We start from the raw sequence: 17,317 nt of genomic DNA, 5'->3' as shown, positions 1-17,317 counted from the left end.
TGGTTACGTCTCCTTGGTCACCTTTCTTCGCTGGCCCGTCTAGTTCCAATTGCTCGCCTCAGGATGAGATCCCTGCAATAGCGACTCAAGTCCCGGTGGAATCAAGTATACGATTTCTCGGACATCTTGGTCCCAATGGGTCCTGCGGAACGGACGGATATTCAGTGGTGGTTGACAGAGAAAAACCTACGAAAGGGAGTGGATCTTCTTGTCCTTCCCCCGGATTTGATGCTGTTTTTGGACACCTCAAAAAAAGGGTGGGGGGCCCACGTTCTGAACCACAGGACCTCAGGCTTATGGTCAGAATTAGAAAAGTGCCTCCAAATAAACCTGCTAGAAATGAAGGCACTTCAGCAGTTCCAACAATACCTGGTGGGGCACTCCGTGGTGGTGATGAGCGACAACACCACGGTAGTGGCTTACATCAACAAGCAGGGAGGTACCTTTTCACAGCAGCTATCCCATCTTGCAGTAAAGATACTGAGGTGGACCGAAGTCCACTCGATTCCACTATCAGCTCTCTTCATTCCAGGCAAGAGGAATGTGCTCGCCGACAGTCTGAGCAGGGCATCTCAGATAGTGAGTACCGAGTAGTCTTTGGATCGTCTAGTAGCCAACAAAGTCCTGACTTTGTGGGGTTCCCCGACGGTGGATCTATTCATGACAGCCTTGAATTTCAAGCTCCCGCTGTACTGCTCCCCAGTCCCGGACCCCAAGGCACTCTGGCAAGATGCCTTTCAACAACTGTGGGACAATATCGACGTCTACGCCTTTCCCCCGTTCTGTCTGATGAGAAGGGTACTCAACAAGACTACAATATCAGTCAACCTTTCGATGACCTTAATAGCTCCGCTATGGCATCACGCAGAGTGGTTCCCGGACCTTCTGCAGCTACTGCGGAACTCCCGAGAAAACTTCCTCCTCGACGTGAGCTACTCAGACAACCACATGCCAACATCTTCCACAAAGCCGTAGCATCGCTACGACTTCACGCCTGGAGACTATCCAGCGTCTCATCACAGAGAGAGGCTTTTCGCAACAAGTTGCGGAAAGGATGTCTCGACACCTGCAAAAGTCATCCGCAGGGGTCTACCAGGCAAAGTGGAGAGTCTTCTGTGGTTGGTTCGTGGAAGGGGTATCTGTGTCCAGTAAGAGCCCTGAAGTTCTGTCTGGGCAGAATGTAAGAGTTGCGAGGCAAGTCGAAAGCTCTTTTGTGCTCGAGCAAGAAGCCCTCGTTACAGATGTCAAGAATGTCCTTTCATTCTTCAGCAGACTCTCATAAGAGAGGCTCATACGCATTACAGTGAGACTGGCCTCAAGTTTTTAAAGGTCAAGATGCATGAAGTTAGTGCTGTAACAACTTCAGTGGCCTTCAAGCAGAATAGATTGTGGCAGAGCATTATGGACACAACCTTTTGGAGGAGTAAATCTGTGTTCACTCCACACTATTTGAAACGTGTCCAGACTCTTTATGAGGACTGCTATACTCTGGGACCATTTGTAACAGCGAGTGCAGTAGTGGGGGAAGGATCCACGACTACGTTCCCATAATCTTAATACCTTTTTCTTCTCTTGGAACTTTTATATTTTTGTGGTTTGTGGAGATTGCGACATTCTCCCACAATCATTGATTTTAGTCAGGTGGTCAATTTGTTCCTTGAGAGCGCCCGGAACAAAGGTATTGGAAGAGGTCTTTAGACCGGTTTGACAGCTCCTAGAGGTCTTCAGCCCCCTGAGTGGATCGCTGGATCTCATAAGGAAAGTGGACATAATGAAAGAATTCATTGAAGTCAGCTTCCTTATCAGGTATGAACCCTTAAGTTTCTTTATTAACTCTTAAGTAAAAAATTCCATCTGTATTGGCTGTCTCTAACCCTCCAGCAAAGGTGTTAATCAGCTATATATATATAACTACCAGGTAAGTCTTATATTTAAAAATGTTATTTTTATTATAAGATGAATTTTTGAACATACTTACCTGGTAGTTATATATAATTAAAATCCCACCCTCCTCCCCTCTAGGGACTAGAGGCATGGAAAATATGAGGGAACAGGGGATGGTTCCGAGGTACCTTGCTAGGGTGCGCAGGTAGTACACCTGGCTATCCAATCGGCAATTGGCGCAAGTTTTGAATTCTCTGCCGTGACGTCAGAGACTAAGCTATATATATAACTACCAGGTAAGTATGTTCAAATATTTATTTTATAATAAAAATAAAAAAATTTTCTTTTTAGCAAGATGTACTCCATTCCTGTTAGGTTGAATACCATATTAGCAAAGAAAAATATTCTGCAGTATGGAAGGATTTTCAGGTAAGCAACATTTATCTTCTACTAAAATTAATTTTTTCCCCTTTATTCAAATGATATTACTTGCTTAAATGTTTAAATTAATACTGGTAGTTATTTGTATGATGAAGACATGGCTGGAAATTACATAAATGAATCTTCAGCATCTGTAAAGTTATCAATGTGTTTGGTCCTACACGAATATAAACAAGCCATCTTCTTTCAGTATGGTACGGTTTCAGCGAAGCTGGAACAGATGTTAAAAATTTAATGTGGTAGTAATAACTATCAGCAGGTGGTGGGAGAGCCCCGCCCACCTGTCATTCATCTAGGCACTCAGTTTTGACTTTGGCCGCAAGCAGTTCACATGTACTTTTGCTTCCTATTAAATTTTGGCTTTGTCTTTCTAGAATAAATGGAAAAAAGCTGTTGTTGTTTGGGTAAACCAGGATAAATTAAACGATAATCATTCCAACACCCAAAACAAAACCTTTCTCTCTTTACTATTGATATGAATTGTGGTAAAAGTTGAAACTAGCCATAAAACTTTTAGAGAGGTATAACTGCCTGCCACAAGTTAGTGGGGTGATAGACCAGCCACTCTGCTTACACATGCACCAGTGATATGGTGTTACTCTGTAGAGAGCAGAAGTGCTGTCTCTCTCTCCTGTTACCCATTATAATTTTCAATAGAAACTGGCTGTTTCTTTCATTCTAATTTTTTTACAGGAGTGTGTGTGATTCTTGAGGCTCGCTTTGTGGAAGGTCACCCTTCATGTTGACCTTGGAGACTGATCCTCATGCCCTTTGTCCTGTGTGCAGAGGCCATTCTTGCTTGTAAGAGTCTCCTTGTAATGAGTGTTGGGAATGGCCATCCTCCCAGTGGGTGCTGTTCGGTAGGTGACGGAAGAAGCCCAAAAGGGATTCTTCTCTTCTCTTTAGTGGTCTTCCTCGAGGGGGAAGAAGTCCAGTCTTCTTAAATTAGTGTCTTCTTCCCTCCCTGTTTGCTATTTGTTTGGTCTCCTCTGGAGGACAATCGAGCAAGAGTGTGGCCAATTGACCTCCGGACAACCTTCTATTTCTGAGTGCCCTGCTGCTTCCCCTAGCAAATCGGTGGCGTCCTCGGCCATAGGGGAGTCTCTTTACGTTGACTTTGTACGTTAACTTTGGCCTCCCTGGGGAATCTCGTGTTCCCCCTATAAGGAATGGCTCTTGGAGGTGCTAAAGTTAGGGACACAGTGGGAGCGCACACCTGCCTTCCCGGGGGTGGACTACCTATTTTTCCTTGAGATTCTTCTGTAGGTGACCCGCCAGAGCTTCTCATGCCCTTAGCTGCAGCTACCTCCTCTTCTGCCATCCTCCCAGTGGGTGCTGTTCAGTAGGCGACGGAAGAAGAAGCCCAAAAGGGATTCTTCTCTTCTCTTAAGTGGTCTTCCTCGAAGGTGAAGAAGTCCAGTCTTCTTACATTAGTGTCTTCTTCCCTCCCTGTTTGCTATTTGTTTGGTCTCCTCTGGAGGACAATGGAGCAAGAGTGTGGCCAATTGACCTCCGGACAACCTTCTATTACTGAGTGCCCTGCTGCTTCCCCTAGCAACGCAGTGGCGTCCTCGGCCATAGAGGAGTCTCTTTCCGTTGACGTTGTACATTAACTTTGGCCTCCCTTGCGAATCTCGTGTTCCCCCTATAAGGAATGGCTCTTGGAGGTGCTACAATTAGGGACACAGCGGGAGCGCACACCTGCCTTCCCGGGGGTGGACTACCTATTTTTCCTTGAGATTCTTCTGTAGGTGACCACCCAGAGCTTCTCATGCCCTTAGCTGCAGCTACCTCCGCTTCTGCCCCTTCACCCTTTGTACGTGCAGCTTCGGTGTATGAACGAGAGCAGTTGCAGAATAGGACCACTCGGGGTTACCAGTTGGGGAATCCTCTCGAGGTGAACCCAGAACCTGATATTCCTGGATTCCACCTCACCCTTGCATTCCATCATATGAGCACATGCCTCTTCCTGTAGGAGCGTCCAAAGTTACTCCTACTGGAGGGCTGGCTAGTGATTAACCTTTACCTCACGCCGCTTCGGCACGTGGGTGCCGTACCTTAGTCTCGCATGAGCAAGGTGGGCAGGTGAGCTCCTCTTGCTGATGAAGATCCTCATGCGAAGTTGCTCGCTCACGAACTCATAGCGAGTTTCCAGCATGCCCTAACTCTGTAGTGCGCACATGTTTCCCATTGCATTATGCTTTGGCAGCAATAAAGCAATCACAGGTGTGCACCAACTTGACTGCATGCAGCAGTGATCTCCTGTTCACCCTATTGGGGTAACGCAGTTGCACTCTATTGTGTGTGCCACTTCAGTAATTTGAGAGAGTGCGCCAGTTTGCAATAGCTTAATGGCGTGTTTGCCTTTCAAGCAATCAGGTCTTGCTAGCGAGCACAACAGGACATCTGGTTGTGGTTGCTCTTTCCTGTAAAGAACATAAACACTCTCACTCTCGCAGTGCTCCTTCATTTACGATGAACACCCCTTGGTTCTTGGAACTGGTTAAATCAGTTCAGCAGGAGGTTTCCGTATGGGCCTCAGTACCACTTGTTGTGCCTCTTGTGGGTACCCCTCATATCCCTTTCAAGGTATCAAAGTTCTCTGGGAGGGGCAGTCCACCTTCAGACCCGAGATGTAGAAGCATTACCACAAGGCAGGCTCCTCCTCATCCTTTTCCTTAACAGAAATCGTTCAGATATCAATGGTACCTTGACTCTAAGGCCTCCAACGATAGGCAACGCCTCCCCCCAGGAGATACTCTACATCCAAGGACCAGCAGGGGCTCGAGGTCTCCGAGAGAGATCTCGTTCACTGACAATTACCGTCTATCACCGATCAAAGTTGTCCAGTTCGAACCAACTGCTCCTCCCTCAGAGGCGGCGGTTCCTCCCATGTACCCCTGAAGGTCTCACAACCAACGGAGGTAACGAGGAAGGGATCATCCTCACCACTTACGGCTTTTACAGCCCAGCCCCAAGAGGAAGGATATGAGGACCCTTCCGAAGAACTGGACCTCAAGACCCAGGGCTTCAGATCCACGGAAAGGTGTTCTTGGTTCGGCAACATCCTCAGCAAAACCAGAATGCGGTCTACTACCAGGTTTCAGATCCACGCCAAGGATATAGCTGACGACTTTGATCTACCCCGGGTATGAGCTCGGATGACCCATTTGATGATGGTTCAGACCATTCCGATGACATGCTGCCTATGTCCGCCAGTCCTAAGATCTCGCCCTTAGAACAGGTTGTCTGAGCAACAATTTGGCAGTAATTTTAGCCTTCTGGAAGCGTTGTAAATGTTATGGAGGCTGCCTGAGCAAATATATGAGAGTGATTTTAGCCCAGGAGTTGGATCACGTCTTCTTACAGTTCCTATCCTGTATAAGGAAAAGCAATTCCTTTGGAGATCCAACCCATGTTCCTAGGAAAAGGTTACTGTACTGGACCTCTTCTTTGACACCTCCAGACCCACCAAGACTTGAGTGGCTTTGCCCTGTTCAAAGAGGGTTAAGGGAACCAAGAAAAGTGCCTTTATTCAAGTAGCAGGACTTTCCCAGTCCCTCAGGGTAGTGAACTCATCTTGTTTGCTTCCTCTGCTGTATATACGGCAGAGGAAGTACTATGAGATAGTTGATGATGATCAGTCTCTTCTGCTTTTGTATCCAGTTATTCTGGTTCTGACGCTGAATATGACCCTTAAAAAGCTGGCACCATTACCGGCGATGTTCTCGGCAGTGAATGCCGCGAACATGGAGCGGGTTGCAAAGTGCTCTTTGCAAGCCGCTTCATGGTTGGACTTCTGGTTGGCTCAGTAGGATATCTCTTTTGAAACGACAAAACTACTTTAAGTTATATATAGCCTTAATTTTTTCAAAAAGTATCTATGGGCGTGAGATATACTCCTCAGCCATTCCAAGTCGACTGAATATTTTAGATTCTATACATCATATTGATATCAGATTGACAACAGGAGCATTTAGAACTTCACCTATTCCAAGCCTCCTTGTTGATGCGGGAGAATTACCGTTAGACCTTTACCAAAAGTTTTCTATTATTCGGCACTGGATTAGGTTGCAAAGGCTTCCTAATTCTTTAGCCTGTCAGACTGAAAGCCTTGTAAAGCACTCAACATACTTTGAGATGCACCCAAAATCCCCTCAACCTTATGGTTTTCGGGTGAAACAAGTGATTGACAGTCTTGATCCAGTTAGAACTAAGGTCCTTCCATTTAAGGTATCATCAACGCCTCCATAGAAAATAACTGTGGTATCCTTTTGTAAGTATTTTATTGGAGTTAAAAAGAATATGACTAACTTAGAAGCCAGGTCTCTTTTTATGGAACATGTTGAAGAACATAAAGAATCAACTTTTATATATAGTGATGTCTTCAAATCCGATGCTGGCATTAGATTTGGAGTATATAGCAATGTTTTTAATTGTAGAGGTGCACTTCCTCTAACAGCTTCTATATTTACGGCCGAACTAAATGGCATACTAACCGCTGTTGAAAAAATAGCGTTGGAAGAGGGAGTTAATTTTACCATTTTTAGTGATGCAAGGAGTTTCCTTCAAGCTTTAGAAGTGTTTGATTCGAGTAACCCTTTAGTTTTAAAAATTTTAGAATAACTTTATTATTGGACTGAGAGGTATAACAGTTGAATTTTCCTTGGTTCCAGCACACATAGGTGTGTCTGAAAATGAGAAGGCGGATTTACTGGCAAAGAATGCTACAGCTGAATTGCGACCAAGAAGGTATCTCATTCTTTGTGTGATTGTTTACCCAACGGGAAGAATTTGATTAATAGTTTGATAAAAATCAAATGCAAGGAATAACAAATTTCATATACCCTTGGAAGTATAACATGATGCCCTGAAAGTGGGAGACTACTCTTTGTCGTCTCTGCATTGGTCACACTCGGTTGACACATGAATATCTGCTTATTGGCTAATACCAGCCATATTGCAACGACTGCTTGGTACCTTTGACATTGAAGCATTTGTTGACCAAACGCCCCACATATAGTAGTGAAATAAATAGATATCTGTTTGAGGCACGAGGTGAGGATGGCAGGTTCATCCTTGCCAAGATTCTTGAACATGATGTGTCCTACCTTGCTAGTGGTATTTTTAGCTTTATTTCAGAAGCAGGTCTTCTGAAAGATATTTGACTTTTAAAATGACATCTTTGCTTTTAAGGTTTTAATTGAATAATATTTCATTTTTTATTTACAATAAACAAATATTGGCATCAATGATTTTAGATGTCAGGATGCCAGAAAACCTCAAATCAATCAATTAATCAATCTTAGGTTCCCTTAAACGAACCCCTTACGAGCCTCTTTGTCAAACCTTGGACAAGAACTTGACCCTAAAGAGGGCTTCCCTGTTGGCTCTTGTCTCTGCTAACAGAGTCATTGAGCTTTATGGCATTTCACATGACATAGCCCATTCAAGGGGATGGGGGAAAGTCACTCTCAGTTTCGTCCCTTAGTTTGTTGCAAAGACTCAAAATCTGGCGATGGCTGATCCTAGGTTCGGACCCTTAAAGGTCGCTCATGATTGGCAGAGGCAAGGGACAGTGACATTGCCCTATCGAGCAGGGCAGTGCCCTAGAGATTGACCATCCTGTATATACGTATAATCAGCGCCCAAGCCCCCTCTCACCCAAGCTAGTACCAAGGAGGCCTAGGCAATGGCTGATGATGACTCAGCAGATACACGTATAGGCTTCCCAAAACTCCCCATCCTTAGCTCACAAGTTTAGTGAGGTTCCAGTGTCCAAAAAAACTAACGAGTTTGAGCGGGACTCGAACCCCACAGTCAGGGACGTTACCACATCGGCCGCCACAAACCCACAACCTGATTGAGAGTCTTCGATCAGTAACAGACGATCCTATTCAACTGTTACTATGCCCCGTGAGGGCGTTGAGGTTGTATCTTGAAAGGACGAGAAGAGCTAGACCTCAAATCAGTAGACTCTTTGTGAGCACGAGAAGGATCAAGAGTAGAATCTCTTAAGAACTCGATCTCCTCTTGAATCAGGTAATTGATGGAGAGAGCCGTGGCTCCAGACACCTCACCATGAGGAAGACATCCCCGTGCTCATGACGTCAGGGGGGTTATCGCTTCCCTGGCGTTTAGAAAGAAATGCTCTTTACAGCAGGTACTTCTCGCAGACAGATGGAAATGCTAAACGAGATCCACTGCCCACTACCTTACTTTCATCTTCCCCTCTCTTGCGGTGCAACATCCAAGAGACTGCACAGATGACCTCGGTTTTTTGTGGGTGAGTATCATCTTCTGGGTAGCCTCTCTACCTGGTTGAAGGTTTTCTCCAACCTCCTACCAGGGTCTAGGCGAATGGTTTTGTATTTGATTTTATGACCCTTTTCGGTCTAAAAGGCTGTAACTAAAAAGATGTTCTTTATTTTTAAATATGTAACTTCCCTGGTAGTTACATATATATAGCTTAAATCCCGCGTTTCAACGCGGCACGACAGAAATTCAAATTCGCGGCGACAGCCGCCATGACAGTAGGTGGTCATACATGAGCGCCACCACTCGTAGGTTATCAGAACCATTACCCATCATCTTCAGAAATTCTCTGTTGTTGATTGTGTGAACACCTCAGGAAATTCTTTCGCTGCTAGTAACTTTGTTCTACAATTTGGTGAAGTACCTTTTGTTGATTATTGTTAACGACTTTTGCCGCTTGTTTTGGATATTCTTCTGTACTTTTCGCTTCGATTTATTAGACTTTGTTGGTTTGACTTGGACTGTTTTTCTGTTTTTTCAAAATGGCTGACTCTATCAGGAAGTGTGTGAAAGGTTGCAAGACACGTATGCCTAAAGCCTCTATTGATCCTCATTCAATATGCTGTGGTTGTAGAGGTCAATTTTGTTCTTATAATAACAGATGTAACGAATGCAAGTCTTTGTCTGATTCGGAGTGGATTGCTTTTGAACGCTATGTTAGGCGTTTGGAAAGAGATAGAATTAGAAGGTCTAGATCAGCTAGTATTGTTTCTAATAAATCTTCGGATGGTGATATTCCTTCCGATATTCATACTAATATTCCTGTTCCTATTCCAGCACTCCCAGACCCCAATACGGTATCGGAGGTAAGTGAACCTTCATTGAAGGATATAATGGCTTCTATTTCAGCCTTAGGCGCCCAAGTTCGCTCTCTAACTACCGAAAAAGAAGTTATGGGGTGCAGTGCATGGTTTACAAAGTAAAATAGTGAATAGTGATAGTGAAGTGGAGGGTGCATTCGTTCGTGTCCGTCATAATCCCAGTCGGGGACCTCTTCCATGCTCCCCAACCCCTGGGAGAAGGAATGTCGAAAGGCAAAAGGATATGGCAGACTTTAATCAGCGAACGAACGTCCCCTCGAGCGATATTGTTGTCGATTCCCATTTCACTCCCCCTTACCACAGTAAAGGTGAGGTTAATTTGTCTGCGACTTCTTCCGATGACGTAAAGTCGCGACATGGTTGACGTCAACCACTTAAGTCAAGACCGCTCAAGAGACATATGTCTCCTAATAAACCATCTTGTAGTGCCTGGTGTTTACCGGAGGTTTTCCTTTCAGACGAAGACGATATATCAATACCGAAACAGGCACGTAAGACGCATAGTTCGTCGGAGGGAGAAGGTGCTCAGTTGACGTCAGTTCACGCTCCTCCTTTTCCCCCAGATTGGGAAATGTCTCAAAAAATTCCCCCTGTTGTTTTCCTTAAGTCTATTGACGCTCCCGTAAGTCATTCGATACTCGGTTTAGATCGCGCACAAGGCACGCTGGAAGTATCGACAGTTGACCATACCTCGCAGCGATCATTACATAGTTTTGTTGACGCACACGGCGTCCGTTCTATTCCTGATTTATTTGCATTAAAGAGGTCCATTTCGTCTCTGTTTGACGTTTATGACTCTCGAACAGAGAGTTCGCGTCCAAAAGAATCGAAGGACAGCAATAGACCAAGTAAGCGTTCTTCCGATACTATCGGGCAGCGTAGTCTTCCGATACTCAGCAACGCACCATCGTGTCCGTCGTTTCGGGTGGCCGCAAGCGATAAATCTTACGTATGCGGCAATCTGGTCTCTTCCTCACGGCATTCTGGACATAGACGCCAATCTGAATTCATGCCTGACGCACGTAATGTTGTGTCTACTCAACAGGATAGACAATCAGTTACTTCACCCTTGCGATCTTCGGATCACGTGACTATTGCTAGCGTTAGACGAGTTTTACAAGCCGATAACTCACGGCATTCTGGACGCATACAAAAGTCTAAAAGCCCACGGCAACATGGAGGCATGAGACAGTCTGTTCTTATGCTAGACGCATGCAGTCAAGTCTTGTCTCTGAGTCATCTGACCGGACGCGATACTTTCGCTACCGCCGGACTCGATACTGTCGATACCGCACCGATCGCAGCAGACGCACGGCATTCGGAAGCTATACAACAGTCTTCCCTTATGCTGGAAACTTTGGAAACCGTTTCTCCATCAAAGCCCTCAGTGCTTAATCGTGATGCTTCCTCACAATTGGAAGATATACTTCATGATATTCCTTCAGGTCAATCTGAAGTTTTTATAGAAGACAATAACCAACAGAATGATACGGTCTTGGCTTCTGACAATGTGAATCAAGGAACTGATGTTCCCTCAGCTGAAGTAGAAGAGGAATCTCAGGATCCGATACAGGCAGCTGATTTTAAAAGACTTTTGACAGTTCTCTCAGCTTTATATCCAGAGGATTTTACAAAGCCTATGCCTCAAAGCCCACCCTCTCAATTTTTGAAGAGCAGACCACAGAAAACATCCTCCTATAAGAAGATGGTTCTGGCACGGTCAGTTAAAAGAGCTTTCCATACTCTTAATCAATGGACAGCTGAAAGAAAGGATCAAGGCAAGCCTTCTTTTTCCTTTCCTCCAACCCAACTAGCCTCCAGATCTAGTGTTTGGTACTCGACTGGGGAAGTTCTTGGTTTGGGAGTCCCCTCCTCCTCCCAAGGTGACTTTTCCAGACTCGTGGACTCCTCACGTAGGTCAGCCATGAGTAAGGCCAAAATTATGTGGTCTAATTCAGAAATGGACCATCTACTGAAGGGCATCTTTAGATCAATAGAAGTCCTAAGCCTTATGGATCGGATTCTAGGAGCTCTCGCAGAGGCAACAGACTCTAACAACGAGGCTCAGATGCATTTGATAGCTTGTTTAGATAAGGCCGTTAGAGATGGCTCCATTGAACTTTCCGCCCTTTTTACAGCAGGAATCCTTAGGAAGAGGTCCACACTTTGTTCCTTTCTTTCTTCTGGTTTGTCCTCTGTTCAAAAATCTGAGCTCTTATTTGCTCCTTTGGGCAAACATCTTTTCCCTCCTGAATTGGTAAAAGATTTGTCTGCAACACTGTCACAACAAGTCACCCAAGATCTGATCTCTAGGACTGCTAGAAAGGTTCTTCCAGTTTCCTTTCCTACAAGATTACAAAAGGAGACTCCCCCATTCGTCAGCCATTTCGTGGCAGAGCCCCCTCGAGGGAACCTCAAAGAATTGCTGCCTGAGGTCAGACTCGCAAATTCCCTAAACAGCAAAATAAATCAAAGAAGTGAGACATGTTCTCTCCAGACACTAGTGGGAGCCAGACTTTCACACTTTTGGCAGAACTGAAGCCAAAGGGGGCCGGACTCCTGGTCGATCAATGTTCTAAAGGAGGGATACAAAATCCCCTTCCTGAAAATGCCTCCCATGTCGTTGACACCCTTGGAGTTATCAAAATCCCAATCAGGGAACAAGACAGCGGTTCTTCAAGAACAAGTGAACCTGGTGCTGTCAAAATCAGCCATAGAAGTGGTAGAGGACACCTCTTCGAAGGGATTTTACAACAGGCTTTTCCTAGTTCCGAAAAGCTCAGGGGGATGGAGACCTGTTCTGGACGTCAGCCCATTGAACAAGTTTATCAGCAAAGTGAAGTTCTCCATGGAGACTTCAGCATCAGTCCATGCAGGCACCAGACAGGGAGACTGGATGGTGTCATTAGATCTGCAGGACGCGTATTTTCACATCCCAGTACACTCGGACCACACGAAGTTTCTAAGGTTCGTGTTCCTCAAAACCACATATCAATTCAGAGCTCTCTGTTTTAGTCTAAGCACGGCTCCTTACGTTTTCACCCGAGTAATGGCCAATGTAGCTCGCTGGCTTCACCTAAGGGGAGTAAGGATCTCTTTTTACCTAGACGACTGGCTACTCAGAGCAGAATCGCAAGCAAAGTGTCTGGAGTCTCTCCAAATAACAATCTCATTGACTCAACAGTTACGTCTGATTTTAAACTTACCCAAGTCTCAGCTAACACCCTCACAAAATATTATCTATTTGGGGATGAGGATTCATTCAGCAGTTTTTCTGGATTTTCCAGCCCCGAAACGTATTCTAGACTGCCTGGTGAAAGTACGTCACTTCCTAAACTTACGATCATGCCTGGTGAGGGATTGGATGAGTCTCATAGGCACCCTGTCAACAATCGAATAGTTTGTGTCTCTGGGAAGACTTCATCTACGTCCTCTACAGTTTCATCTAGCAAAGTTCTGGATGAAAGATCAGAGTTTGGAAATGTGGATGCCAATTCCTCTAGTGATCAGGAATCACTTGGAATGGTGGGACAATGTCAACAGTTTCCAAGAGGGTCTCGATCTGTACCAAAAGATCCCTGACCTAGTGTTGTACTCCGACGCCTCAGTCATAGGTTGGGGTGCAACTCTCGGGAAGGCCGAGATATCAGGTCTTTGGACAAAGTCACAAATGAAATGGCATATAAATCTCAAGGAACTAGTGGCCATTCATCTATCCCTAATTCATTTCCAAAAGGAAGTCCGAGGAAAACTGATTCAGATAAACGCAGACAACACCACTGCGTTGGCGTATATCAAGAAACAGGGAGGCACTCATTCGACCTCTCTTTACGAAGCGGCAAGAGACCTCCTCCTCTGGATGAAGCGAGAAACATAACATTGATTACTCGCTTCATTCGAGGCGAGAAGAACGTCATGGCAGATATGCTCAGCAGGAGGGAGCAAGTTCTATCCTCAGAATGGACCCTGCATCACGAGGTGTGCACCAACCTTTGGATGTTGTGGGGCCAACCCTCAATAGACCTCTTCGCCACTCAAATGACAAAGAGTACCGGCTTTTTGCTCTCCAGTCCCAGACCAGGAAGGAGTCGCAGTGGACGCTTTTCTTCTGAATTGGCAGAACCTAGATGTATACGCTTTTCCGCCATTCAAGATCCTAGACAGAGTTCTGAAAAAATTCAGGGAGTCAACCAATGTCCGCATGACACTAATAGCTCCATTTTGGCCCACGAGCCCTTGGTTTGCAGAGTTAACGGAGTGGCTCGTAGATATCCCCAGAATACTACCAGTTCGGAGAGATCTACTCAAACAACCGCACTTAGAGAGGTACCACCAAAATCTCCTCACTCTCAATCTGACTGCCTTTCGACTATCGAAAAATTTGCAAGAGCGAAAGGTTTTTCTAGAGAGGCTGCTCGAGCTATCTCCAGGGCTAGAAGAACATCCACTAGCAAAGTTTATCAGTCCAAGTGGAACATCTTTAGAGGATGGTGTAGGAGTAACAAAATTTCCCCCACCAATACCTCTGTAGCAAATATAGCAGATTTTCTATTGTATCTGCATAATAAAGAGAAGCCAGCTGTACCTACCATCAAGGGTTACCGCAGCATGCTAGCTTCCGTCTTCCGTCACCGTAACATTGACGTGTCAAGTAATAAGGATCTTTTTGATCTCATTAGATCTTTCGAGACATCTAAGAGAAAAGACAATCCTAACCCCTCTTGGAATTTGGATGTAGTTTTAGCCTTTTTAACCTCGAGTGGTTTGAACCCTTGGACAAGGCTTCCTGGAAGGATCTTTCCAAGAAGACTCTGTTCTTAGTTGCTTTGGCCACAGTAAAAAGGGTAGGAGAGTTACAAGCCATCAGCAAGAAGGTGGGCTTTAATGGAGACAATACCATTTGCTCCCTCCATCTTGGTTTTCTCGCAAGAAACGAGAATCCTTCTCGACCCTGGCCTAGAACTTTTAACATCCCAGGTCTATCTCACCTTGTTGGGCGAGAGAAAGAGAGAGGTCTTTGTCCAGTAAGAGCCCTTAAATTTTATCTACACGTGTCCAAGAACCTGAGAGGTAATCAGACAATCTCTGGTGTTCTGTTAAAAAACCCTCTCTACCATTATCTAAAAATGCTCTAGCTTTCTTTATCAAGGACGTGATAAGAGAAGCTCACCAGAATTGTGAGGAAAGGAGTTTCCCAATTTTTAAAGTGAAACCCCATGAGGTTAGAGCTGTGGCAACCTCTATGGCTTATAAACATAATAAATCTATGAAGTCCATCCTAGAGGCCACGTTTTGGCGAAGTAATTCAGTCTTTGCAAACTAATATCTTAAAGATGTACAAACTCAGTATGAGGATTGCTGTTCCCTGGGTCCTTACGTTACCTCCGGCATCGTACTTGGAGAAGGGTCTACTGCCTCTTCCCTATAATCTTATATACTCTTGCCTTTTGTATTTGTGTTCTCAGGTTGTCTGTGAGTTGGTCGCAACTTTTCACAGTCTGGGACGCAAGTCAAGTTAGTTTAGTTTTGTGTGTTTTTAAACTTTAGAGTAGGTGGTCAGATTCAGTATCCTTGGCTCTGCCAAGTTTGCAAGGGTGGAGGTCTAGCCACGTGAAGGTCGAGGACTTTGTGGCAGCCCCAAGAGACTTTTACAGCCCCCTCAGTGGATCGCTGAGTCTCTCAAGGAATGCGGGCATAATGAGGCAGAGTAATTATGAAGCCAGCTTCCTTGTCAGGTAAGAACCAAATTGTTAGTACTACTAATTGTAGTTATTAATAATTATATGAATTTCCCAATGGGACGAGGTTTTCAACCCACCTCCAACTGTGTGAATCAGTTATATATATATAACTACCAGGGAAATTACATATTTAAAAATGGTATTTTTTTATAAAATAAATTTTTAAATATACTTACTTGGTAGTTACATATATAAACAGAGACATCGAATTTCTGAAGATGATGGGTAATGGTTCTGATAACTTACGAGTGGTGGTGCTCATGTATGACCACCTACTGTCATGGCGGCTGTCGCCGCGAATTTTGAATTTCTGTCGTGCCGCGTCGAAACGCGGGATTTAAGCTATATATACAGTGATACCTCGGTAGTCGAACGACTCTATACTCGAACAATTCGGAGTTCGACCAAAATTTTCGAGAAATTTTTGCTGCGGTGCTCGACCAAAAATTCGGTACTCGACCAGCCGAACACGTGACGACCGCATGGGCTTTGTGATGATCGCGCCATCTCGGCCACTCTCGCTTGTTCGGGAAGCATCAGTTCTCTCGAGAGCGTCACTCAGACAACGCGCGATCAGCATTCGTTGTGATTTAGTGATTTTCAGTGCTTTTAATTGCTTTTTTAGCTTTCATAATGAGTCCCAAGAAAGTAATGAGTGTTAAGGGGAAGGAGAAGAGGAAAACAGTGCGAACAACGATCGAGTTGAAGAAGGAAATTATAGCGAAATATGAGAATGGTGTACGAGTGTCCGATTTAGCGGTAGAATACGGAATGGCGAAGTCGACCATTTCTACGTTTTTAAAGCATAAAGAAATGATTAAGAAGGCGAATGTTGCAACGGGAGTTACGGCGGTAACTAAGCAAAGGCCACAAGTGATTGAGGAGATGGAAAAGTTGCTTTTAATATTTATTAAAGAAAAACAGTTGGCCGGGGAAAGTGTTAGTGAAGCGTTCATTTGTGAAAAAGCGTTGCATATCTATGAAGAATTAGTGAAGAAAAGTCAGAGTACCAGTGAAAGTGATTCATTTACATTTAAAGCGAGCAGGGGTTGGTTTGAAAAGTTTCGTAATAGAACAGGTATTCATCGTGTTACTAGGCATGGGGAGGCAGCTAGTTCGGATCAAATTGCAGCCGATAAATACGTGGGGGAATTCGATCGGTACATAAATGAACAAAATTTGATCGCACAACAAGTCTTTAATTGTGATGAGACTGGGTTATTTTGGAAGAAAATGCCAGCCAATACGTACATTACCAAGGACGAGACGAAGATGCCAGGTCACAAGCCAATGAAAGATAGGCTAACATTGTTGCTGTGTGCAAATGCAAGTGGCGATTGCAAGATCAAACCCTTGTTAGTGTACCACTCGGACAACCCCCGGGTGTTCAAACGAAATAATATTTGTAAAAGTGCACTACCAGTTATGTGGCGCTCGAACACTAAATCTTGGGTCACAAGACAATTCTCTACTGAGTGGATAAACGAAGTGTTTGCCCCCCAGGTTAAGGCTTACCTCATTGAAAAGAGCTTGCCAATGAAATGTCTTCTGGTTATGGACAATGCTCCTGCACATCCTCCAGGTCTCGAGGATGACTTGAAAGAAGAATACAGCTTTATCAAAATCAAATTCTTGCCCCCCAATACTACTCCCATACTCCAGCCCATGGACCAACAGGTCATTTCAAACTTCAAAAAACTCTATACCAAGGCCCTTTTCAGAAAGTGTTTTGAAGTGACCAGTGACACGAAGTTGACCCTAAAGGAATTCTGGAAGGAACACTTCAGCATCCTCAACTCTGTTAACATGATTGACCAAGCTTGGCGAGGTGTGACCTATAGGACATTGAACTCTGCCTGGCGTAAGCTGTGGCCATCATGTGTCACAGAGAGGGAGTTTGAAGGTTTCCAACCAGAGGCGGGTCCAAGCACTGCTACCCCTGTAATTTCTGATGACACTGATGTCGTTGAGGAAATTGTTGTCATGGGCAGGAGTTTGGGGCTTGAGGTCGACAAGGATGATATTGATGAGCTTGTAGAAAGCCATTCTACCGAGTTGACTGTGGAGGAATTGTTGCACCTGCAACAACAACAGCAGCAGGATCTGATTGTGGAG

The 17,317-nt window shown here is 44.7% G+C and overlaps 1 protein-coding gene across 8 annotated transcripts in view; it reads left to right on the top strand.

Annotated features, from left to right (window-relative positions):
* The window catches only part of LOC137626877 (serine beta-lactamase-like protein LACTB, mitochondrial), a 192,853-nt gene that overhangs the window by 70,437 nt on the left and 105,099 nt on the right, over nucleotides 1-17,317 (top strand). For 7 of the 8 annotated variants that reach the window (XM_068357871.1, XM_068357864.1, XM_068357901.1 and 4 more), the window contains exon 2: nucleotides 2,236-2,313. The exons of the other annotated variant lie outside the window; for it this stretch is intronic. In XM_068357871.1, coding sequence (XP_068213972.1) covers nucleotides 2,240-2,313 — 74 coding nt within the window. In that variant the 5' untranslated portion in view covers nucleotides 2,236-2,239. The remainder of the gene's footprint in view (nucleotides 1-2,235; nucleotides 2,314-17,317) is intronic. 8 annotated transcript variants of the gene reach the window in all.

The sequence above is a fragment of the Palaemon carinicauda genome, chromosome 2 (genome assembly GCF_036898095.1).
Source record: "Palaemon carinicauda isolate YSFRI2023 chromosome 2, ASM3689809v2, whole genome shotgun sequence".
Lineage (NCBI taxonomy): Eukaryota > Metazoa > Arthropoda > Malacostraca > Decapoda > Palaemonidae > Palaemon > Palaemon carinicauda.
This window is presented reverse-complemented; position numbering and strand designations above follow the sequence as displayed.